General features: G+C 56.5%; 1 protein-coding gene across 2 annotated transcripts; it reads left to right on the plus strand.

Annotated features, from left to right (window-relative positions):
- Nucleotides 1-207: 207 nt before the first annotated feature.
- On the plus strand, nt 208-20,540 carry gpaa1 (glycosylphosphatidylinositol anchor attachment 1). Of its 2 annotated transcripts, none has more exons than XM_033045012.1 (13): nt 208-227; nt 2,960-3,067; nt 5,177-5,356; nt 6,191-6,302; nt 6,794-6,938; nt 8,252-8,353; nt 8,820-9,016; nt 11,247-11,443; nt 11,800-11,953; nt 12,762-12,824; nt 13,202-13,398; nt 15,881-16,051; nt 19,884-20,540. In XM_033045012.1, exons 2-13 carry the CDS (start codon nt 2,994-2,996, stop codon nt 20,125-20,127), a joined length of 1,836 nt encoding a protein of 611 aa, XP_032900903.1. In that variant the 5' UTR covers nt 208-227; nt 2,960-2,993; the 3' UTR covers nt 20,128-20,540. The 2 variants fall into 2 exon arrangements, with proteins under 2 accessions (XP_032900903.1, XP_032900893.1); XM_033045002.1 differs by lacking the exon at nt 208-227 and adding an exon at nt 228-273.
- The last annotated feature ends 4,451 nt before the right edge of the window (nt 20,541-24,991 follow it).

The raw sequence follows: 24,991 nt of genomic DNA on the forward strand, positions 1-24,991 counted from the left end.
CTCCGGGAGCTCCGGTTTCCTCCCACACTCCAAAATACGTGCAGGTTTGCAGGTCAGTTGGCTTGGGTGTAATTGTGAGATTGCCCGCCGTGTGCGGGGATCGCGGGCCGTGTGCGGGTCTTCTCTAAACTCGACCGAGCAGCGGACGCGGGTTCCGGAAGTGTGTCCGGGTCCCGCGGTGTGAGGTCCGGGCGGGCAGCTTCCGGCGCGGCAGGGCGGTGCAGCCGGTGAGCGGGTCCGGGCGGTGGGGCTGGGCTGGGGTCGGGGCGCCGGGTGAGTGAGTGAGTGAGTGAGCGGGGACCCGCGTGCTGGGCCTGGGACCCGGCCCCGCGCCGTCGTCATGGCAACTAAACCGTCACCCCCCCATCTGGGGCCATTCGGCCCGGCCGCCGGCTGCCATCCCCACTCACTCATCCTCCTCACTCCACCCTCACCCTCACCTTCTTCACTCTCTCACCCTCACTCCCCCTCTTCCTCCTCCCCCTTCGCCTTACTCCCTCCTACTCCTCCTCCTCCTCCTCCTCCCTCCCCCTCCTCCTCCTCACTCCTTCACTCCCTCCCCCTCTTCCTCCTCCTCCTCCTCCTCCTCACTCCCTCTCCATCCCCACTCCCTCATCCTCCTCCTCACTCCCTCCCCCTCACCCTCTTCCCTCACTCCCCCTCTTCCTACTCCCCCTCCTTCTCCCCACTTCCTCTCCCTCCTCACTCCTTCACCCTCCTCACTCCTTCTCCCCTTCACTCCCTCCCCCTCACTCCCTCCTCACCCTCACTCCCCCTCCTCCTCCCCACTCCCTCTTCCTCCTCCTCCTTCTCACTCCCTCTTACTCCCCCTCCTCCTCACTCCCTCTCCCTCCTCACTCCTTCACCCTCCCCACTCCCATTCACTCCCTCCCCCTCCTCCTCCTCCTCCTCACTCCCCCTCCCTCCTCACTCCTTCACCCTCCCCACTCCCCTTCACTCCCTCCCACTCCTCCTCCTCCTCACTCCCTCTCCCTCCTCACTCCTTCACCCTCCCCACTCCCCTTCACTCCCTCCCCCTCTTCCTCCTCCTCCTTCTCACTCCCTCTTACTCCCCCTCCTTCTCCTCACTCCCTCTTACTCCCCCTCCTCCTCCTCACTCCCTCTCCATCCCCACTCCCTCATCCTCCTCCTCACTCCCTCCCCCTCACCTTCTTCCCTCTCTCACCCTCACTCCCCCTCTTCCTACTCCCCCTCCTCCTCCCCACTTCCTCTCCCTCCTCACTCCTTCACCCTCCTCACTCCTTCTCCCCTTCACTCCCTCCCCCTCACTCCCTCCTCACCCTCACTCCCCCTCTTCCTCCTTCTCCTCACTCCCTCTTCTCCTCCTCACTCCATCCCCTCCTTACTCCCCACTCCTTCATCCTCCCTCATCCCCCCCATCATCACACCAGTCCCTCCTCATTCTCCTCACTCCCCTCATTGCCCTCACCTTTCATGATCTCATCTCTCCTCCTCACTGCACCAACCCTCCTCATTCCTTCGCCCCCACCATCCCCCCAAATGGGATGTGGAACAATGGGGCATTTCCTTCTTAACCCTGCCACAGTTATGAATCTGTGGAATTCTCTGCCTCAGAAGGCAGTAGAGGCCAATTCTCTGGATGCTTTCCAGAGAGGGTTAGATAGAGCTCTTAAAGATAGATTGTCTATTGAATCTGCTGGAGTTCTTTGAGGACGTTAATAGCAGAACAAACAGAGGAAAGGCTGTAGATGTGGTTTACCTAGGTTTTCAGAAGGCATTTGATAAGGTGACGCACATCAGGCTGCTAAGGAAGATGAGAGCCCATGATATTGAAGAGAGGTTACTAGCGTGGATAGCGGGTTGGCTGAATGGCAGAAGGCAAAGAGTTGCAATAAAAGGCACTTTTTCAGATTGGCAGCCAGTGACTAGTGGAGTTTGGCAAGGGTCGGTGCTGGGGCCGCTTCTCTTCATGTTGTATATTAATGATTTGCATAAGGGGATTGAGGGCTTTGTGGACAAGTTTGCAGATGATGCTAAGATAGGTGGAAGGGCAGGCAGCGTAGAGGAAGCAAGGGCACCGCAGAAGGACTTGGACAGGTTAGGAGAGTGGGCAGAGAAGTGGCAGATGTAATTCAGTATAGCAAAGTGTGCAGTCATGCATTTTGGTAATTAGAATAAAGGCGTAGGTTATTTTCCAAATGGAGAGAATCCAAAAATCCGAGGTGCAAAAGGACTTGGGAGTGCAGGACTCCCAAAAGGTTAATTTGCAAATCGAATCGGTAGTAAGGAAGGCAAATTCAATGCTAGCATTTATATCAAGAGGACTTAAATACAAAAAGAGATGAAATGCTGAGGCTCTATAAGGTGTTGGTCAGGCCGTATCTGAAGTACTGTGACAAATTTGGGCCCCATATCTGAGGAAGGATGTGTGGCTCTGGAGAGGGGCCATAGGAGGTTTACAAGAATGATTCCAGGAATGAGTGGGTTTGCACATGTTGAGCGTTTGACAGCACTGGGCCTGTACTCGCTGGAGTTTAGAAGATTGAGGGGTGACCTAATTGAAAAGTACAGAATAATGAAAGGCATAGATAGAGTGGATGTAGAGAGGATGTTTCCACTGGTGAGAGAGTCTAGGACCAGAGGTTATAGCCTCAGAATTAAAGGACGCTCTTTTAGAAAGGTGGGGACGAACTTCTTTAGTCAGAGAGTAGTTAATCCGTGGAACTCATTGCCACAGAGCGCTGTGGAGGCCAAGTCAATGGATATTTTTAAAGGCAGAAATCGTCAAATTCTTGATTAGAATGGGTGTCAAGGGTGATGGAGAGAAGGCAGGAAAATGGGATTAGGAGGCAGAGATAAATCATGATCGAATGGCAGAGTGGACTCAATGGGCCAAATGGCCTAATTCTACTATAAATTGTGAACCGTTGCCCGGTCAGAGCGAGGTTGAAGCACCCTTTCCCTCTGTGTCCTGCAGCGTTGGTGGTAGCTGCCGGGGTGAAGGCGGGAAAATGGGGCTCCTCTCAGACCCCAACCACCGGCAGGTCCTGACTGACATCATCACCAGGATGAACGCACCGCTCTGGTGAGTGGGCTTTCAACAGCCACTGGCTGAAGGATTAGTACAGGGCCACCACCGGTTTCCCAGCACGCCTGGTTCCACAGCCTTCAGTACTGGTGATGAACTTGCTGATCTGTGCGCAAAAGAAAGTATCTCACTGTACCTTGGTACACGTGATAATAGAGAAACCATTGAACCGTTGCTGGATTATCTATTTTGTCGGGCGAACAGAGGCCACGGCCTCTGAGAAGAGTCCAGCAGTCGGTACTGGAACTGCTGGCTCCGGCTGGGCCAGGGTTCCAGAGCCCCGGCACCAGGAGCCAAATTTGACCCGCCAATCGGCCATGAAGTCCTAATGAGGTCGTGATCAGCCACCTCACCCGGCCTAGGCGGTATATTTTCAGGGGGACTACCCAGGGGGATTTCAAGTGCGCTCTTGTAATTATATCAGCTTCCTGAAACACCAGTTGCTGGAAAATCAGTGGTGGACCTGTATTTGTTTATTATTGTCACCTGTATCGAGATACAGTGATAAACAGTGTGTTATCCCGGTGAAAGATATTCTTGCCATAGAGGGAGTACAGAGAAGGTTCACCAGACTGATTCCTGGGATGTCAGGACTTTCATATGAAGAAAGACTGGATAAGACTCGGCTTGTACTCGCTAGAAATTAGAAGATTGAGGGGGGAACTTATAGAAACTTACAACATTCTTAAGGGGTTGGACAGGCTAGAGGCAGGAAGATTGTTCCCGGTTGGGGAAGTCCAGGACAAGGGGTCACAGTTTAAGGATAAAGGGGAAATCCTTTAGGACCGAGATGAGAAAAACATTTTTCACACAGAGAGTGGTGAATCTCTGGAACTCCCTGCCACAGAAGGTAGTTGAGGCCAGTTCATTGGCTATATTTAAGAGGGAGTTAGATGTGACCCTTGTGGCTAAAGGGATCAGGGGGTATGGAGAGAGGGCAGGTACAGGATACTGAGTTGGATGTTCAGCCATGATCATATTGAATGGCGGTGCAGGCTCGAAGGGCCGAATGGCTTACCTATTTTCTATATTTCTATGTAACGGGAGCTTCACACTGTGCCTGATCCTCACCCCGGGGAGAAGGTGCTGGGATGGAGGGATTGACTGTGGATCGGTGATGTACCTTGCCGGGTCGTGCTGGCCGTGTCTGACCCTGTGTGTGTGTGTGTGTGTGTGCGAGAGAGAAACGAGGAGGAGTATGGACTGTTGGCCGGTGCGGTGATGGGTTATGTGTGTTTGACTGTGGGTCGGTGCGGTGTGATGCCAAGACGTGCAGGGTGTGTGTGGCAGGGTGTAGGCTATTGTCGGCGCTGTGGCAGCTTGTGTCGTCCGTGTGTGTGTGTGTCTGTGTGTGACGGGGCGGGGGGGTTGACTATGGGTCAGTGTGGTGCGTTGATGTGTCCTGACCCAGTGTGCGTGTATGATGGGTATGGACTGTGGGTCGGCACTGTGCCGGAGAATCAGACTGTGTGTGTGTGTGATGGTCGTGTTTGACCGTGTGTGACCGTGTGCGTGTGTGCCGGGGTGTGGGTGTGTGTGAGCATGTGTGACCGTGTGTGTGTGTTGGTATGGACTGTGTGTGGGTGGGTGTGACCGTGTGTGTGTGTTGATATGGACTGTGTGGGTGGGTGTGACCGTGTGTGTGTGTGTGTGTGACGGTGTGGACTGTGTCACACAGTGTGGACTGTGTGGGGGTGGGTGTGAGACGGTGTGGACTGTGTGTGGGGTGTGTGTGACCGTGTGTGATGGTGTGGACTGTGTGGGGGTGGGTGTGAGACGGTGTGGACTGTGGGGGTGGGTGTGACCGTGTGTGTGTGAGACGGTGTGGACTGTGTGGGGGTGTGTGTGACTGTGTGTGTGTGTGTGTGTGTGTGAGACGGTGTGGACTGTGTGTGGGTGGGTGTGACCGTGTGTGTGTGTGTGAGACGGTGTGGACTGTGTGGGGGTGTGTGTGACCGTGTGTGTGTGTGAAACGGTGTGGACTGTGTGGGGGTGTGTGTGACCGTGTGTGTGTGTGATGGTGTGGACTGTGTGACCCTGTGTGCGTGTGTGTGGGGGGGGGGGGGTTGGGTTCGGGCCGTGTGTGACCCTGTGTTGTGCCCACAGCCTCCTGTGCTACGTGGCAGGCATCACGTGGTTCCTGGGCCTGGCCTTCGAGCCCTTCATCCTGCGCATGTACACGTCGGAGAACGCCATGGGCTCCACCATGGTGGATGAAAACTTTGTCTTCGGCGACAGAGCCCTCTCCTACGCTCGCGAGCTCTCAGGCCACCGCAAGCGGGCAGCGTAAGCAGGGGGTGTGGGGGTGGATGGGTGGGGGAGGGGGATAGGGGATTGAGGGGGCTGGTGTATAGGGTATGGTAAGGGTGGATTGGGGAGTGGAGGGTATGGGGAGTTGACTGGAAGGTTGGTATAGGCGATGGGGGTGGGGAGGGAAGGGATGTGCATGGGAGGGGACGGGGTGATGTGCGGGCGGATGGGTACAGGCGGATTGGGGCGCAGGAGTGGGAAGGAGACGATGGGGAGCATGGTGGTGGGGAGTGGACAGGGAAGGGGAGGGGGAAGGAAGGGATGAGCATGGGAGGGGCCGGGCGGTTTGGGGAGCATGGTGGGAAGCATGGTAGTGGGGAGTGGGCAGGGAAGGGGTGGGCGGTGGGGAGGGGGGTGGTGGGGAGCGGCAACGATGAGCGAGTTCAAGCTCGCGCTTCTCATCGTAGTGGTTGCGGTTCAACAAACGACTCAAACACAGAGGGTGCAGCTCAGGAACAGGCCCTTCAGCCCACAATGTCCGTGCCCAAGTTAAACTAATCTCTGCCTGCACGTGATCCATTTCTCTCCATTCCCCGCATATCATATCTGCCTCCACCACCACCCCTGGCAGCACCCCTGGTTAACTGGCTTCTGTCTATTGCCCTTCTAGTGGAGGATGGAACTGGCGTAATCGCTGGTCGGCGTAGACTTGGTGGGCCAAAGGGCCTGCTTCCACATTGAATCGCTAAACTTAACTCGCCTCCCCCACGCCTCCACCTCCCCACTCCTCCTCCCCCCTCCCCTTTCCCTGTCCCCCCCTCCCCTCCCCTCGCCTTTATCTCCTCTCACCTGCTCTCCTCTCTCGTGCAGGGGGATGCCCGTGGACTGGCTGCTGAAGACGATGAGCGGCTTTGGGCTGGAGACCCACGCCCACAGCTTCTCCCGCACCCTGCCCTTCCCCGACGAGATCCGCGAGAGATACGTATGTACCTGTCACTGTCAACTTCCTTCCCCTCCTCCCCACTTCCTCCCTCATTCCCCTCCCTTCCCCCTCTCTCCCCTCCCCCCTCTCCCCTCCCCCACTCTCTCTCCCCTCCCCCCTCTCTCCCCTTCTCCCTCTCCCCTTCCCCCTCTCCCCTTCTCTCTCTCCTTCCCTCCCTCCCCCCCTTCCTTTCCCCTCCCCCCATCCTTTCACCTCCCTCCTCTCTCCCCTTCCCCCTCTCTCCTCTCTCCCCTCCCCCTCTCCTCTCCCCTCCCCCTCCTTTCCCCACCCCATTACCCCCCTCCCTCCTTCCGTCCTCCCTCCCCTCTTCCTTCCTGCACCCCCCCCCCCCCCATCCATCCCCTCCCATCCAATCCCTCCCCTCCCCCCTTCTCACTCACCTCTCCCAGTCCCCTCCCCTGAGCCACTGTCTGGGTGCCAGAGGGCAAACTGGTGTTGGGCAGAGATGTGATGGCTGCTCTTGCCCACAGATGGTGAAGGGCACCAACGTGTACGGCATCCTGCGGGCGTCGCGGGCGGCCAGCACCGAGTCCATCGTCCTCAGCACGCCGGTGGAGATGAAGCACAACAGCCAGGCAGCCGGCCTGCTCCTGGCACTCGCATCCTACTTCCGAGGTCAGTGTCCCTCACTGCTCACACCAGCTCACCGCACTCCACTGTACCGTACTTGAATTGAATTGTATACATTATTGTCACTTGTATGCAATAGTCACCACATAAAGGGCACTGACAAAGTTACAAAGTAGCCTGCGCCAGGTTCTCCTTTGTTCTCCCCCCCCCCTCCCCTCACAGCGGTTCACTTTCAGCTGTCTACTTGCAGCTTTTAGCTTTTATCGTTAACTTTTACCATTACTTTCATTTACTTTCTCTGGAGCATTTGAGGATGAGGGAGACCGGATTTAAGTAAATATACACAATTATAAGAGGCGCAGATTGGGAGAGTCAGAACCTTTCCCCAGGGTGGAAATGTCCAACACTAGAGGGCATTGTTATAAGGTGAGAGGGGGAAAGTTTAAAGGAAATGCGTGAGGCAAGAATTTTACACGTGGGTACCTGGAATGCGCTACCAGGAGTGGTGGTGGAGGCAGATACGATAGTGGCGTTTAAGAGGCTTTTTTTTGTTGTTGTTTTGTTTTGTTTGTTTGTTTGTTTTTATTGTTTGTTGATATGTTTTTGGGTTTGTTTTTGTTTTTATTCGATTTTTTTTTTTGTTTTTTTGTTTTTTTGTTTCTTTAATTGTTGTTTTTTGTTCTCTGTCTACTGTGTGTTTGTTATGATAAAATTTGGGAAAAAATGAAGCTGTACAATAATTGTATAATTGTAGATGCCGAGCGATTTATCCGTGTACAGTTGCTTCTAATAAAAAATAAAAAAACATTTAAAAAAACATTTAAAAAAAAAAGAGACTTTAGGATAGGAACATGGATATGCTGGGAATGGAGGGATAAGAATCACGTGCAGGCAGAGTAGATCAGTTTAACTTGGACCATGTTCAGTGTGGACATGGTGGGCCGAAGGGCCTAAGTCTAAGACAAGCTAAGCGCACAGGATAGCGGTGTTTGGAGCTGGAGAGGGTGCCGAGACCTCATTGATGGGGCTCATTGATGGTGGGTGTAAGCTCATTGATGGTGTGTGTGAGATTGATGGTGTGTGTGTGAGATTGATGGTGTGTGTGAGATTGATGGTGTGTGTGTGTGAGATTGATGGTGTGTGTGTGTGTGTGAGATTGATGGTGTGTGTGAGATTGATGGTGTGTGTGTGAGATTGATGGTGTGTGTGTGTGAGCTCATTGATGGTGTGTGTGTGTGTGTGTGTGTGAGCTCACTGATGGTGTGTGTGTGAGCTCATTGATGGTGTGTGTGTGAGCTCATTGATGGTGTGTGTGTGTGCGGACATTAAGCTGAGCCTCTATCCCCATCTCCCCACAGGTCAGATCTACTGGGCCAAGGACATCATCTTCCTCTTCAATGAGCACGACATGATAGGCATGGAGGCCTGGCTCGAGGCCTACCACGACGTTAACGTTACAGGTCAGCATCCACCGCCTCATCCCGGTTCCCCTCCCCATCACTACACCCCTCCCCAGCCCCATCCCCATCACCCACACCACCCAACACCCCACCTTACAGTGCAAGAATCCCGGGTTTGATTCTGACTATGGGTGCTGTCTGTACAGAGTTTGTACGTTCTCCCCGTGACCGCATGAGTTTCCTCCGGGTGCTTCGGTTTCCTCCCACACTCCAAACACGTACAGGTTTGTAGGTTAATTGACTTGGTGTAAATGTAAATTGTCCCTGGTGTGTGTCGGATAGTGTTAATGTGCGGGGGTCGAGGGCCGGTGCGGATTCGGTCGGCTGAGGGGCGTGTTTCTGCGCTGTATCTCCAAACTAAACTAGTGGGAACGTGCTCCCCACATGCGCCCTATCCCGGCGTCTGTGCCACCCACTTTGCACGGTCTCTCCCCGGTCACTGACACTCTCCATCCCGCCGCCACAGAGATCAGCTCGTCGGCAATGCAGGGCCGGGCCGGCACCATCCAGGCCGCCATCACCGTGGAGATGAGCAGCGACGTCGTCACCAGCTTCGACATCAGCGTGGAGGGGCTGAACGGCCAGCTGCCCAACCTCGACCTGGTCAACCTCTTCTCATCCTTCTGCCAGAAGAATGGCGTCCTCTGCACCATCCAGGGCAAGGTGGGTGTTGTCTGCACCACCCATGGGTGAGGTGTGTGTATAGCACCCATGGGTGAGGTGGGTGTAGCACCCATGGTGTGGTGGGTGTAGCGCCCGGGGTATAGTGGGTATAGCCCCCAGGGTGAGGTGGGTGTAGCGCCCAGGGTAAAGTGGGTATAGCCCCCAGGGTGAGGTGGGTGTAGCGCTCAGGGTAAAGTGGGTATAGCCCCCAGGGTGAGGTGGGTGTAGCGCTCAGGGTAAAGTGGGTATAGCCCCCAGGGTGAGGTGGGTGTAGCGCTCAGAGTAAAGTGGGTATAGCCCCCAGGGTAAAGTGGGTATAGCCCCCAGGGTAAAGTGGGTATAGCCCCCAGGGTGAGGTTGGTGTAGCGCCCAGGGTAAAGTGCGTATAGCCCCCAGGGTGAGGTGGATGTGGCGCTCAGGGTAAAGTGAGTATAGCCCCCAGGGTGAGGTGGGTGTAGCGCTCAGGGTAAAGTGGGTGCCATCTGTAGCACCCAGGGCACAGTGGGTGCAGCACCCAGGGTGAGGTGGGTGTAGGAGCCAGGGTAAAGTGGGTGCCATCTGTAGCACCCAGGGCGAGGTGGTTGTAGCACCCAGGGCGAGGTGGGTGTCATCTGCACCATCCAGGGTGAGGTGGGTGCTGCCCGCACCAAGTATGCTGCCTAATCCGCCGAATTACTCCAGCACTTCCTGTCTTTTTTTTGTAAGGCAACATCTGCAGTTCCTCAGGTGGAGGATGTGGGGAGGATGTTTCCACCTAGTTCAGCTTGGTTCAGAGATACAGTGTGGAAACAGGCCCTTGTGCCCACCAAGTTCTTCATTTCCTGGATTAGGGGGTATTAGCTATAAGAAGAGGTTGGACAAGCTTGGATTGTTTATCGAGGGGGTCGAAGACTGAGAGGAGATGTGATGGAAGTGTATGAAATGATGTCAGGCACGGATAGGGTAGACGGGGTGGAAATGTCAACGTTGTGATGCAGCTTTATAAACTTTGGCTCGGCTGCAGTTGGATGCAGTTCTGGTCCTAGCTTTCAGGTGAGAGGGGCAAAGTTCAATGGGGATGTGCGGGCCAAGTATTTTACACAGAGGGTGGTGACTGCCTGGAACTGGTGCTGCCAGGGGAGGTGGTACAGGCAGATACGATAGTGGTGTTTAAGAGCCTTTTAGATCGGCACATGGATGTGCAGGGAATGGTGGGATATGGATTATGTGGGAGAAGGCAGTCGCCATATTTCTGGCACCCTTTGTGCCTTCGAGTTTCAAGATCGAGTCTAACATAGAAACAGAAAATAGGTGCAGGAGGAGGCCATTCGGCCCTTCGAGCCAGCACCGCCATTCATTGGGATCATGGCTGATCGTCTCCAATCAATAACCCGTGCCTGCCTTCTCCCCATATCCCTTGATTCCACCAGCCCCTAGAGCTCTATCTAACTCTCTCTTAAATCCATCCAGTGATTTGGCCTCCACTGCCCTCTGGCAGAGAATTCCACAAATTCACAACTCTCTGGGTGAAAACGTTTTTTCTCACCTCCGTTTTAAATGGCCTCCCCTTTATTCTAAGACTGTGGCCCCTGGTTCTGGACCCGCCCAACATTGGGAACATTTTTCCTGCATCTAGCTTGTCCAGTCCTTTTATAATTTTATATGTTTCTATAAGATCCCCCTCATCCTTCTAAACTCCAGTGAATATAAGGTAGACAAAAATACTGGAGAAACTCTGCGGGTGAGGCAGCATCTATGGAGCGAAGGAAATAGGCAACGTTTCGGGTCGAAACCCTTCTTCAGACCCTTCTTCAGACGAAACCCTTCTCCAGTGAATATAAGCCTAGTTTTTTCAATCTTTCCTCATATGACATTCCCGATATCCCAGGGATCAATCTGCACTGCCTCAATCACAAGGATGTCCTTCCTCAAGTTACACAATACTCCAGATGTGGTCTTACCAGAGCCCTATACAACTAACCTTGGCCCGGGTGGGAGTTGCAGGGGTCGGTCTGACCATGCGACCGACCCCTGCAATGTCCTCCAGTGCAGCTCCACCGCTCCGTGCTGCTGCAGGCCGCGTCTGATCCGCGCGCTCGTCCACCTCCTGGGGTCTCCAGCGAGGCCAGATCCACATGATCCCCCCTCCCCCCGGCTGCTGCACTGTCTCCAGCTCCAAGCCCACCAGCTCCCGTACACTCCCTCTCTGTGTGTCCCTGGTGCTGAGGGTGTGTGTGTGTGTGTGTTGCAGCTGCCGCGGTCAGATGTGGACACACTGGAGGGGTACCTGCACTCGTTGCACACGCTGCTGCTGATGGTGCTGAAGCAGGGCTCGGGCAAGGCCCAGGGAGACCACGGCCTCTTCCTGCGCTACCACATCGAGGCCGTCACCGTCCGCGGCATCAACAGCTTCCGCCAGTACAAGTTCGATATGGTCACCGTTGGCAAGTGAGAGCGGGGCGGGGGGGGGGGGGGGGGCTGGGGGACGGGGGGGGGGGGGGGAGGGGATGGGGTTGGGGGGGGCAGTAGGGGGGATCGGGGCGGGAGGGGAGACAGAGTAGAGAGAGGGACAGGGAGAGCACTGGTGGGGACAGGACTAGGGGTAGGGGGGAAAGGGGAGTGGGGTGTTTGAAATCAGGAACAGTGAGTGATGTTTGGGAGGGGGAGGGGGGAATGCTGAGCAGGGAACAATCAGTGATGGGGGACGGGTGCGGCTGGTATAGTGCTGACAGGCTGGGCTCTGGGCTGGGTATTACTGGGCTGTAGGCTAGGCCGGGCTCTCTAACTGTCTCTCCCGGCCACAGGCTGTTTGAGGGGATGGTGCGGAAGCTGAACAACCTGCTGGAACGTCTCCACCAGTCGTACTTCTTCTACCTGCTGCCCAGCCTCTCCCGCTTCGTCTCCATCGGCCTCTACATGCCCGCCTTCATCTTCCTCCTCCTCATCCTCCTGCTCACCATATCCTTCAGCCTTGGACCCTACTCTTCTCACCCCCTCCTCCTCTCCCCTCCTTCCTCCCCCCCCCCCCCCCGCTCCTCTCTCCCCCTCCTCTTCTCCCCCCCCCTCTTCTCACCTCTCCCCCCCTCCTCTCTCCCCCATCCTCTTCTCCCCCCCCCCTCTTCTCACTTCTATCCCCCTCCTCTCCCCCCCCCCCCCTCCCCCGCCCCTCCTCCACCCCACCACTCACAATATCCATCACCCTGCCCCCAACAATGTTGGGGTGAGGAGTTTGGCAGGGTTACTGTTCGCCTGGGCAGTGGTAACTTCAGATAGCCCTTGCTTTCCCTCTCTCTCCATTCCCTCCCCATTCCCAGTTCTTCCACCAGTCTTACTGTCTCCAACTGTCTCTTCCCTGTCCCCTCCCCTGACATCAGTCTGAAGAAGAGTCTCGACCCGAAACGTCACCCATTCCTTCTCTCCAGGGATGCAGCCTGTCCCCCTGAGTTACTCCAGCATTTTGTGTTCCCCTGGGCAGGGTGGGCCGGAGTGGGGTGGTGGGGCAACGCACACGATGCACAGGGTGAGAGCTGGGACAATGGGCCGGGAACGATGGAAGCACGGACGTTGCGGGCCGAAGGGCCTGCATTGCTGCTGCCTCACGCCGATTTCCCAGCCATAGAGAGCAGTGGAAATGCGGGGTGGGGGGGGGGGGTGGCAATGTGGGGTGGGGGATGTGTGGGGGGGGGGGAGTGTGGTAATGTGGGGTGGGTAATGCAGGCCAGGCTGCTGTTCTATGGGCCGGTGATTTCCTCAACACAACCTGCACGCTCTCGACCTGTGGATCAAACTGTCCAAGGGGAGCAGCAGTCAGAAGGAGCCAATGGAGGAGGTACGGAGGGAGGGGCGGTGGGGGGGGGGGGGGGGGGGTACTCCAGTCAGTGTGGGAGGGAGGGGCAGTAAGGGAGGGTGGTGCAGTGGGCAGGGTGGCGAGGGAGGGTTTGTGGGGAAGGGGTGGGGCTCATTCGCTCGCTGTCGGCTTCTGTCGTCCAACATGTTGACGGACCTGGTGGCCCGACCCGTCCCAGAGTGCGTCGTATCCGGGCATCGCCACGAGGAGGCTTCTGTCATGATCCCCAACGGGGGTGGAGTGAGGGGTGGTGTGAGGGAGGGGCAGCACTATGTGGGAGGGGCAGTGAGGGCGAGGGTGAGGGTGGGCAGGGAGGGTGGAGGGAGCGTGCCCCCCCCATCACCGTGCCCTGTCTCCAGGAGGTGCGCCCTGGGTTGCTGACGATGGTGACGCCGCTGCTGATCAGCCACGCCATGGGGCTGGCCCTGTACTTCGTGCCCCTCCTGTGCCAGGGCGCCGCCACCGAACACTTCCCCGTGTCCGAGACCGAGGCCGTGGTCCTCACCTCCATCGCCATCTACGTGGCCGGCCTCGCCCTGCCCCACAACACACAGAGGTACCCACATGGGGGGGTGGAGGGGGGGAGGACTGGTGGGTGACTGAGTGTACGGGGCTTGTGAGCATGTGGGTGGGGGGAGATGGGGTGAGAGGGGGGGAGGGGAGGGGATGAGGGGGAAGAGGGGTCTTTTTGAGGGGAGGGATTTGTTGGCGCGGGGGAGGAGATCGGTGAGATCATGGGTGAGATTGTGAGGGGTCTGGGGTGAGGTGCGGTTTGTGTTTGGTGAGGATGGGGGGCGGGAGGTGTGGAAATTGTGGTATGAAAGGGTGGTCGGCGTTGCGGCCGTCCCCACAACCCGGGTTCCATCCTGATCTTGGGTGCTGTCTGTGTGGAGTTTGCATGTTCTCCCTGTGAACCTGTGGGTTTTCCCCAGGTGATCCGGTTTCCTCCCACACACCAAAGACGTGTGGGGTTGTAGGTTAATTGGCCCTTTGTAAATTGCCCCTAGTGTGTAGGGAGTGTAGAGAGAGTGGGATAACACAGAACTAGTGTGAATGGGTGATCGCTGGTCGGCGTGGACTCGGTGGGCCGAAGGGCCTGTTTCCATGCTGTATCTGTAAACTAAACAAAAATGAGCCGAGTTGTGGAAAGTGTGGAAGGTTGTGTCCAGGTACAGGAAGGTATAGATCAGTTGGGGATTTGAGTGTGGGATTGGTGATGGAGATTACTACAGACAAGCGTGAGCTGATGCATGGAAGTGGGAGGTAATGATGAAGGGTCTCAATAGACAATAGGTGCAGGAGTAGGCCATTCGACCCTTCGAGCCAGCACCGCCATTCAATGTGATCATCCCCATTCAGTACCCCGTTCCTGCCTTCTCCCCATATCCCCTGACTCCGCTATCTTTAAGAGCCCTATCTAGCTCTCTCTTGAAAGTATCCAGAGAACCGGCCTCCACCGCCCTCTGAGGCAGAGAATTCCACAGACTCACAACTCTCTGGGTGAAAAAGCGTTTCCTCATCTCTGTTCTAAATGGCCTACTCCTTATTCTTAAACTGTGGCCCCTGGTTCTGGACTCCCCCAACATCGGGAACATGTTTCCTGCCTCTAGCGTGTCCAAACCCTTTATAAGCTTATATGTTTCAATAAGATAACCTCTCATCCTTCTAAATTCCAGTGTATACAAGCCCTGCCGCTACATTCTCTCAGTATTTGACAGTCCTGCCATCCCGGGAATTAACCTTGTCAACCTAAATAGCAAGAATGTCCTTCCTCAAATTAGGGGACTCGAAACGTCACCCATTCCTTCTCTCCAGAGATGCTGCCTGCCCCGCTGAGTTACTGCAGCTTTTTGTGTTTATCTGAGGTTATGCAGTAAATGGCTGCATCCTAATGACCATCAACATACAGAGCACTGGGCTCCGAGTCTCCAGCTCCCTGTAAGTAGACAGAGTGATGAAGGTTTGCTTGGTTGGAGCGTTCAGTAGAGGAGTCAGGAAGTTATGATGCAGCTTTATAAGGCTTTGGTCGGGCCACATCGCGAGTATTGTGTGCAGTTCTGGTCGCCCCAATACAGGAAGGATGTGAAAGCTTTGGCGAGGGTGCAGAGGAGGTTCGCCAGAACGCTGCCTGGGTTAGAGGGTTTCAGCTACTGGGAGAGGTTGGATTGTTTGCTCTGGAAAGTGGGAGGTTGAGAGGAGAACTGATAGATGTCTATAAAATGATGGGAGGCATAGATAGGGTTGAAGGTCAGAACCTTTTCTTCAGGGTTGAAATATCAAAGACTAGAGGTCATGGCTATGACAAGCATTTAGAGATGTACATGGAGGGTGGTGGGTGCCTGGAATGAGCTGCCAGGGGTGGTGGTGGAGGCAGGTAGAATAGTGGTGTTTAAGAGGCTTTTTGAGGCACATGGATAAGCGGAGAATGGAGGGATACGGAACACGTGCAGGCAGGGATCAGTTTAACCTACATCATGTTGAGCATGGACATTGTGGGCCGAAGGGTGTCTGTGCGTGCGTGTGTGCATGTGTGTCTGTGTATGTGTGTGTCTGTGTGTGCATGTGTGTCTGTGTACCTGTGTGTGTGTGTGTGCATGTGTGTCTGTGTACCTGTGTGTGTGTGCGTGCATGTGTCTGCGTACGTGTGTGTGCATGTGTGTCTGTGTACGTGTGTGTATGAGCGTGTGTGTTCGCATGAGCGTGTGCTTGTCTGTGTGTACGTGTGTGTGTTCACAAGTGTGTCTGCGTGTGTGTGTGTGTGCCTGTGTGTGTGTGTGTGTTTGTACACACATGAGTGTGTGTCTGAGCGTGTGTGTCTGCATTTGAGTGTTCACATGAGTGTGTGTGTGAGCACGTGTGTGTGAATGTGAGTCTCCCACCCAGGACTCACCCAGTAGCACTGACGGAGGGAAGTGGGTCGGGGTTATTCTGTGTGTGTGACTCTCCCTTCTCTGCGTCTCCCAGGGCTCTTCCGTGACGGAGCGGGGGGGGTTGGGGAGTGATGATGTGGTGTGTGACTCTCTCCTCTCTCTCCCCAGGGCTCTCCCTGTGCCAGTGACAGAGCGAGGGTGGATGGAGCTGAAGCTGATCGCCGTGCTCTACCTGGCCATGCTGCTGGGGGGCATCACCCTGGTCAACTTCTCCCTGGGCTTCATCCTGGCTGTTACCCTGGTGCCCGCAGCCGCCCTGGCCCAGCCCGCACCCTACAAGTGAGACACCGGTGGGGGGGGGGGGGTCGATGGGTGGAAAGGGGGGGTCGATTGAGGTGAAGGGGGGTTAGTTTGTGGGAGGGGGGAGAGGGGATGACCCAGGGAAGTGGTGGGGTCAATCGGGGGAAGGGAGAGTTACATTGGGGGGTGGGTGCACTGGGGAGAGGGGGTGTGACAACCCAGGAAGGTGGGGGTTCAATGGGGGGGGGAGTCGATCGGGGGGGGGGGGGAGAAGGTGGCTTTAATTAGTTGGGGAGAGGTGGGGAGGTCCAGGAAGATGGGGGGGTTTGGTTGGGGGGGTCGGACTGTGAAAGGGATGGGTTACCCAGGGTGGTGGGGAAGTTAAAGGAAGGGGGGTGTGGGGGAATCTGGCGGGTGACGACACAGGATGGTGGATAGTTGATCGGGGGGGGGGGGGGGGGGGGGGGGGGGGGGGGAGAGTGGTTCAGGGAAAGAGCCGCGAGTGATAGATATTAGATTATTACTGTCACGTGGGATTGGTATTGGTTTAAGTTGGCATCATGTTCAGCACAGACATTGTGGGCCGAAGGGTCGAACACTGAAAGGTTTGTACACGATCTGGTCAAGTCACACTGTATAATCCAGCCACACACACACCCACCCACACGTACAACAGGTAGTGCAAAGAGAAATACCAGAGGGCACAATGTACTGTTACTTACAGAGAAAGTGCTGATTCTAATAAGTGCAAAGTCCACAAAGATGTAGGTTGGAAGATCAGGACTACACCCTAGCTTATGACAGGACCGTTCAGTGGCCTGGTAACAGACTGGAGTCAGAGAGTGATACAGCGTGGAAACAGGCTCCACGGCCCAACATGTCCCAGCTACACTAGTCCCACCTGCCCACGTTGGCCCACGTCCCTCCAAACCTGCCCTGTCAATGTACCTGCCTAACTGTTTCTTAAATGTTGGGATAGTCCCAGCCTCAACTACCTCCTCTGGCAGCGTGTTCCATATACCCACCACCCCTTGTGTGAAAACGTTACGCCTCAGATTCCTATTAAATCTTTTCCCCTTCACCTTAAACCGATGTCCTCTAGTCCTCGATTCTCCTACTCTAGGCAGAGTCTCTGTGCATCCACCCAATCTATTCCTCTCATGATTCTATACACCTCTATAAGATCACCCCTCATCCTCTTGCGCTCCAAGGAATAGTCCCAGCCTACTCAACCTCTCCCTATAGCTCACACCCTCTAGTCCTAGCACCATCCTCGTAAATCTTCTCTGTACCCTTTCCAGCTTGACAACATCTTTCCTATAACATGGTGCCCAGAGCTGAACACAATACTCTAAATGTGGCCTCGCCAACGTCTTATATAACTGCAACAACCTCCCAACTTCTGTACTCAATACCCTGCCTGATGAAGGCCAATGTGCCAAAAGCCTTTTTGACCACCTTATCTACCTGTGACTCGACCTTCAAGGAACCATGCACCTGCACTCCTAGATCCCGCTGCTCTACAACACTCCCCAGAGCCCCACCATTCACTGTGTACGTCCTGCCCTTGATAGACTTCCCAAAATGCAACACCTCACATTTCTCTGTATTAAATTCCATCAACCATTCCTCAGCCCACCTGGCCAATCGATCCAGATCCTGCTGCAATCTTTCACAACCATCTTCACTATCTGCAAAACCACCCACTTTTATATCATCAGCAAACTTGCTAATCTTGCCATGTGTGTTCTCATCCAAATCATTGATGTAGATAACAAACAGGAACCCTGACGCACACCACTAGTCACAGGCCTCCAGTCCGAGAAGCAACCTTCCACCATCACCATCTGCTTCCTTCCATGAAACCAAATTTCTAACCATTCAGTTATCTCTCTTTGAATCCCATGCGATCTAACCTTCCAGAGCAGCCTACCATGCAGAACCTTGTCAAATGCTTTGCTGAAGTCCATGTATACAACATCTACAGCTCTGCCCTCATCGACCTTTTTGGTCACGTCTTCAAAAAACTCAATCAGATTTGTGAGACACGACCTCCCACGTACAAAACCATGCTGACTATCCCTAATCAGCCCTTGCCCATCCAAATGCCTGTATATCCTATCCCTCAGAATACTCTCTAATAACTTTCCAGCCACAGATATTAAACTCACTGGCCTATAGTTCCCAGCATTTTCCCTGCAGCCCTTCCTGAATAGAGGCACAACATTTGCCACCCTCCAGTCTTCTGGCACCTCTCCTGTATTCAAAGACGACTCGTAAATTTCAACCAGGGCTCCCGCAATTTCCTCTAGTTTCCCACAATGTCCTCGGATATATCTGATCAGGCCCTGGAGATTTGTCTACCTTCATACACAACAGTACCTTCAGTACTTCTTCAATGGCAACACTGACTGCTCTCAAGACACTTCCATTGACTGCCCCAAGTTCCTCCGCCCTACTGTCTTTCTCCTCGGTAAATACAGAGGAGAAATACTCATTGAGGACCTTGCCCATCTCCTGTGGCTCCACACAGAGGCGACCGCTTTGAATCCTGAGGGGTCCCACTCTCTCTAGTTAGCCTTTTTCCATTTTTGAATTTATAAAATCCCTTGGGATTGTCCTTAATGCTATCAGCCAGAGCTATCTCCTGGGTTCATTTTACCCTTCTGATTTCCTTTTTTAGTTTGCTCCTTAGTTGCTGAAACTCCTCCAGGACTGCACTTGATCCCAGCTGCCTATCCCTGTCCCATGCATCCTTCTTATTCTTGATCAAGGCTTCAAATTTCTCTGGTCAGCCAAGCTTCCTTACGTTTGCCTGCCTTGCCCTTCACTCTAACAGGGACGTGCATATCCTGAGCTTTTGGCAGGATGCTTTTAAAAACATCCCACTTGGCTGATGTTCCTTTCCCCTCAAATAACCTGCTTCAATCAACTTGAGCGAGACCCTCTCTCATACCCTCATAGACTACTGCAGGTTCAGGGACAGTTTGTTCCCAGCTGTTATCAGGCAACTGAACCGTCCTACCACAACTAGAGAGCGGTCCTGAGCTACCATCCATCTCACTGGAGACACTCAGGATATCTATATTCGGACTTTATCTTACACTAAACGTTACTCCCTTATTCCTGTATGTGTACGCTGTTGACGGCTTGATTGTAATCACGTCTGGTCTTTTCTCTGACTGGATGGACGCAGCCAAGGAGCTTTTCACTGTACCTCAGTACAATAATAATCCTGTCTTAATAAACCAAGGCAGGACGCCGTTCACAGTGGGTCTGTAGAGGTTGGTGAGATTCCTTGTAGACGTGCCGAACCTCCTTGGTCTTCTGAGGGAGGAGAGGCGTTGGTGTGCTCTTGGCCGGAGCATCAGTGTTGGACAAGGTCAAATTGTTGGCCATATTCACACTCAGGAACTTGAAGCTCCCATCCCAACCATCTCTCTCTCTCTGGTGTGGCTGAGCTGTCGGGAACTGTACAGTGATTTTAAAATTGCTTCTCTCCCCCTCCTCTCTCTCCCCCTCCTCTCTCTGCCCCCTCCTCTCTCTGCCCCCTCCTCTCTCTCCCCCTCCTCTCTCTGCCCCCTCCTCTCTCTGCCCCCTCCTCTCTCTCCCCCCTCCTCTCTCTGCCCCCTCCTCTCTCTGCCCCCCCACTCCTCTCTCTCCCCCTATTCTCTCTCTCCCCCCTCCTCTCCCCCTCCTCTCTCTCCCCCTCCTCTCTCTCACCCTCCTCTCTCTCTCCCCCTCCTCTCTCTCTGCCCCCTCCTCTCTCTCCCCCTCCTCTCTCTCCCCCCTCCTCTCTCCCCCCTTCCTCTCCCCCCCTCTCTCTCCCCCCTCCTCTCTCTCCCCCGCCCCTGCCCCCCGGTCCACCCAGGGCACTAAGTGCGTTGCTGCTGCTGCTGATGTCCCCTGCGGTGGTGCTGCTCCTGTGCATCTCTCTGTACCACCACCTGCTGGAGACGCCGCTGTCGGTGCTGGAGTGCTGGCAGCTCTTCCTGCACGCTGTGGCTGACTCCATCCTGGACCACCACCTGTACCGGGCCATCACCTACCCCTTCCTCGTCCTCTTCATCTACCCCTGCTGGCTGCTGCTCTGGAACGTCGTCTTCTGGAAGTGAGGGGAGAATCTCCCCACCCCTGGGTGCCCCATTCTCTCCCCCACCCCTGGGTGCTCCATCCCCCACCCCCGGGAGCCCCATTCCCTCCGCCACTGGGTGCCCCACCCTCCCCCTCCCCTCACAGGGAAGTGGATCTCCACCCCCACAGACGCTGAGTGTCTGAGTTTACACGGGTCAGAGGGAGAGGGAGCACCCCGACATCCGGGCAAGGGGAGGTGCCCATACGCTGCACAGACCCCTTCTCCCGTCTCTCCCGATTCCCGGCTGTGGAGGAGGGCCCTGGAGGGGAGAGGTGGGGGTGAGGGACTGTTTACTGGGTGTGCTGCTGTTAGGGTTCAGCCCACGGAGTTTGTGTACAAAGTTGGCGGAGGTGTTCAAGGTGATGCTCGGAATAAAATGTTCTCTGCCCAGTTTGCGCTGATTCCAGTCGTTTATACAGTAAGGAAATAGATCGTGGACGGTCAAAACAGTGATGTGGCGCTCCCTCACCCTCCCCCCACAGTGTGGCACTCCCTCACCCTCCCCCACAGTGCGGCGCTCCCTCACCCCCCCCCCCAACAGTGCGGCACTCCCTCATCCCCCTCCCCCACAGTGCGGCGCTGATGTTCACTGACCCTGTTGACCTGCGGAGCATGCGCGAGTGCCAGCAGGTTTTGGTACCAGTAGAGTTGCCTGGCTTTTATGAAGATCTACTTAAAGCCTGGAATCTGGTCAGCTTCAGCCAGGGCGCTGCTCCACAGGGGGAGGGGGGTGTCGTGGCTGCGAGGGTGGACAGTCCTCATCCTGTCACGGAGGGTATCGAGGAGAGGCGTGTGCGTGGAGCGATTCCGGCCGAGCTTACCCCCGTTCCGTCGGAATTGCTCATAGGACCTACGGCCCGGGTCCCTTCCCGAGAACCGGCCCCACGCTACATGAGCCGCCTTTCCGAGTTGCCCAGCGTGCCGTTCCGTGACGCGGAGAGGCGCGTACTGTACAGGCTGCTCCTGCACACTCTGCGCTTCCTCGCCCTTGTCTTCCGTCCAGACACACCCTGGCGGTCCGTGTTACCACCTGATGGCGGGAGTGGTCCCCAGTGGAGGTCTCTTGATAAGTGAGTCCTTCCCCCTTTACATTGGGGACCTGGGGTGGAGTGTTGCACATGGCTGTGGCCTGCAACAGGTACTTGAGCCGGTTCACGGACTCGTCCACCACCTGTCACTTCTGCTGTGAGGAAGAGACCGTGTTCCACGTCTACATGGAGTGTGAGAGGTTGCAGCCCCTGTTCGACTATCTGAAGGGGCTGCTCCTCAAGTTTTGGCTACGTTTTAGCCCCACGCTCCTGATATTTGGGCACCCGGTACAGAGGGGGAAAGGTCGGGAGGGAGGGGGGGGAGATCTCCCTGTCCGTCTGCTCCTGGGCCTGGTCAAGATGACCATTGGCGGGCCCACGCAGCGGGTAGTCGATGGTCACACCAGGGTCGGCTGTCTGCCCCTTTTCCGGGCCTTCACATCTGTGCCTGCGGGTCCCTGGAGAGGGAACACGCGGTGTCCACGGGGGCTTTGGAGGCTTTCTGTGAACGCTGGTTGCCGCGGGAGGTCGAGGGTATTGTTGATAAAGATGGCGATATATTAATTAGATGATCGTTTGTTTGTAAACTGCTAATATAGGCAGTCTTTGATTGTGTTAATAGTCTATGTTTATTTTTATTTTCTGAATAAAAGTATTTGTACAATAAAAAAAACAGTGCGGCGCTCCCTCACCGCGCCTCCCACAATGCGGCGCTCTCTCACCGCCCCTCCCACAGTGCGGCGCTCCCACACCGCCCCTCCCACAGTGCGGCGCTCGATCACCGCCCCTCCCACAGTGCGGCGCTCGATCACCGCCCCTCCCACAGTGCGGCGCTCCCACACCGCCCCTCCCACAGTGCGGCGCTCCCACACCGCCCCTCCCACAGTGCGGCGCTCCCACACCGTCCCTCCCACAGTGCGGCGCTCGATCACCGCCCCTCCCACAGTGCGGCGCTCCCTCACCGCCCCTCCCACACCGCCCCTCCCACAGTGCGGCGCTCCCTCACGGCCCCTCCCACAGTGCGGCGCTCCCTCACGGCCCCTCCCACAGTGCGGCGCTCCCTCCCACAGTGCGGCGCTCCCTCACCGCCCCTCCCACAGTGCGGCGCTCCCTCACCGCTCCCTCCCACAGTGCGGCGCTCCCTCACCGCTCCCTCCCACAGTGCGGCGCTCCCTCACCGCTCCCTCCCACAGTGCGGCGCTCCCTCACCGCTCCCTCCCACAGTGCGGCGCTCCCTCACCGCTCCCTCCCACAGTGCGGCGCTCCCTCACCGCTCCCTCCCACAGTGCGGCGCTCCCTCCCACAGTGCGGCGCTCCCTCACCGCCCCTCCCACAGTGCGGCGCTCCCTCACCGCTCCCTCCCACAGTGCGGCGCTCCCTCACCGCTCCCTCCCACAGTGCGGCGCTCCCTCACCGCTCCCTCCCACAGTGCGGCGCTCCCACACCGTCCCTCCCACAGTGCGGCGCTCGATCCCCGCCCCTCCCACAGTGCGGCGCTCCCTCACCGCCCCTCCCACACCGCCCCTCCCACAGCGCGGCGCTCCTCCCCTCCCACAGCTCGGCGCTCCCTCCCCTCCCACAGTGCGGCGCTCGCTCTTCTCCCACAGTGCGGCGCTCCCTCCCCTCCCACAGTGCGGCGCTCCCTCCCCTCCCACAGTGCGGCGCTCCCTCCCCTCCCACAGTGCGGCGCTCCCTCACCGCTCCCTCCCACAGTGCGGCGCTCCCTCACCGCTCCCTCCCACAGTGCGGCGCTCCCTCACCGCTCCCTCCCACAGTGCGGCGCTCCCTCACCGCTCCCTCCCACAGTGCGGCGCTCCCTCCCACAGTGCGGCGCTCCCTCACCGCCCCTCCCACAGTGCGGCGCTCCCTCACCGCTCCCTCCCACAGTGCGGCGCTCCCTCACCGCTCCCTCCCACAGTGCGGCGCTCCCTCACCGCTCCCTCCCACAGTGCGGCGCTCCCTCACCGCTCCCTCCCACAGTGCGGCGCTCCATCACCGCCCCTCCCACAGTGCGGCGCTCCCTCACCGCTCCCTCCCACAGTGCGGCACTCCCTCACCGCTCCCTCCCACAGTGCGGCGCTCCCTCACCGCCGCTCCCACAGTGCGGCGCTCCCTCACCGCCCCTCCCACAGTGCGGCGCTCCATCCCACAGTGCGGCGCTCCCTCACCGCCCCTCCCACACAGCCCCTCCCAGTGTGGGCTCCCTCACCGCCCCTCCCAGTGTGGAGCTTCCTCACCGCTGCTCCCACGCCGCCCCTCCCACAGTGTGGAGCTCCCTCACCGCCCCTCCCACAGTGCGGCTCTCCCACACTGCCCCTCCCACAGTACGGCGCTCCCACGCCGCCCCTCCCACAGTGCGACGCACGGAGGTGCATGGATCGGAGCTCTTGTGAAAATCGCACAAATTTGTTGTCTTAAACATCTTTGGGAAGTCGGAGGAGGTACAGCGGTACTTATAAACATCTTGTGTATCGATGCAACTCTGCCGAAATGTTTTTGCAGAAGTTTCTGCGTGTTTTGGGCTGTGTGCGGTGCTATCACCAAACTGCGTAGCTCCCACTACTGTGCCTGGCAGCCTGCCTAAAACTGTGTCTCACCAAAAAAGGGGGGAGAAGAACGTTTCTGGACTTTACATCCGTGTCTGGAGCAACCCCCACCCAGCAAAGATCAGCTGGGGTTATCTGCGAGAGTCTGCAGCTCGCCATGGAATGCCGGAGACTCAAGATAGCCGGGCTGAAGAGGGGCTGACGTGGCAGTTTTTCGGGAGCCGCCATTACCGGACACTTTCATCCTCCGAGACATCACCATTCGCCTCCCTCCCTCGAACTGTTCCTAGTTTGTGTGTAGACACTGGCTTCGTGCCATTTCAATTGTTATATGTTTTTGTTTTCTGTTAATTGTGGTGTCTGGTACCATGCTGGGCCAGTGTTCTGGGGGATCGGGGCCTTCCTGGAGCTATGCCCAGGCGCCTGTTTCAGCTGCTCCCCTAGGGGCCCAGTTCCCCATGAGGAACCCGCCCTTTGAATATAATAATAATGCATTTTATTTGCTGGTGCCTTTCTGGACACCCAAGGACACCTTACAAAAGTTAACAGAAGAGAAAAAAAACATAGTTGGAGAAAAATAAATAATAAGGACATCATCAATACACAAATTAAAGATAGAAATCGTTCCAAAGACACGAAATCAAAAAATCAAAAAACACAATGTGAAGAGAGAGCAGCGGCAGCCAAAGCGCGCCAGCGTCCACTCTCCCTTCCGACAGCCATCTTGCACACAGACTAACATGTTAACTTACACACAGAAAAATCATCCCCCCACAGTGGATACCACAGTGGGGAAAAGCACAAAGTCCAGTCCCCATCCCCAGTTCACCCAAAGTCAGGCCTATTGAGGCCTCCGCTATTGCCTCTACGGAGGCCCGATGTTCCTGGCCGGGTGCTGTTGCCCCGGCGTCGGGAGAGTCCTCACAGCGGCTGGGCCACCTGGAACGGCCGCTTCCTAGCAGGGAATTGTCGGCTTCCGAAGCTGACAAGGCCGCGCCGGTTTGGAGCTCCCAGGCTCCCGATGTTAAGGTCTGCGCCGCCCACTCCGCTCCGCAGACCCGCAGGTGTTGATCTCGGCGGTCACAGCTCACCGGAGCTCCAGCGTGTCGATCCAGCGCGGCGACCCAGGCAGGGCATCGCCCGCTCCGCTCCGCCATAGCACAGCTCCAGCGCTGTGCCGCCAACGAAGCCAAGGTACTGGGCGGTCCCCCGCCAGGAAACGGCGCTCCACGCCCACTGGTAGGCCACGAGGGCGGGTCGACGGGCAGCC

This window comes from Amblyraja radiata, chromosome 2 (assembly GCF_010909765.2).
Source record: "Amblyraja radiata isolate CabotCenter1 chromosome 2, sAmbRad1.1.pri, whole genome shotgun sequence".
Classification (NCBI taxonomy): domain Eukaryota; kingdom Metazoa; phylum Chordata; class Chondrichthyes; order Rajiformes; family Rajidae; genus Amblyraja; species Amblyraja radiata.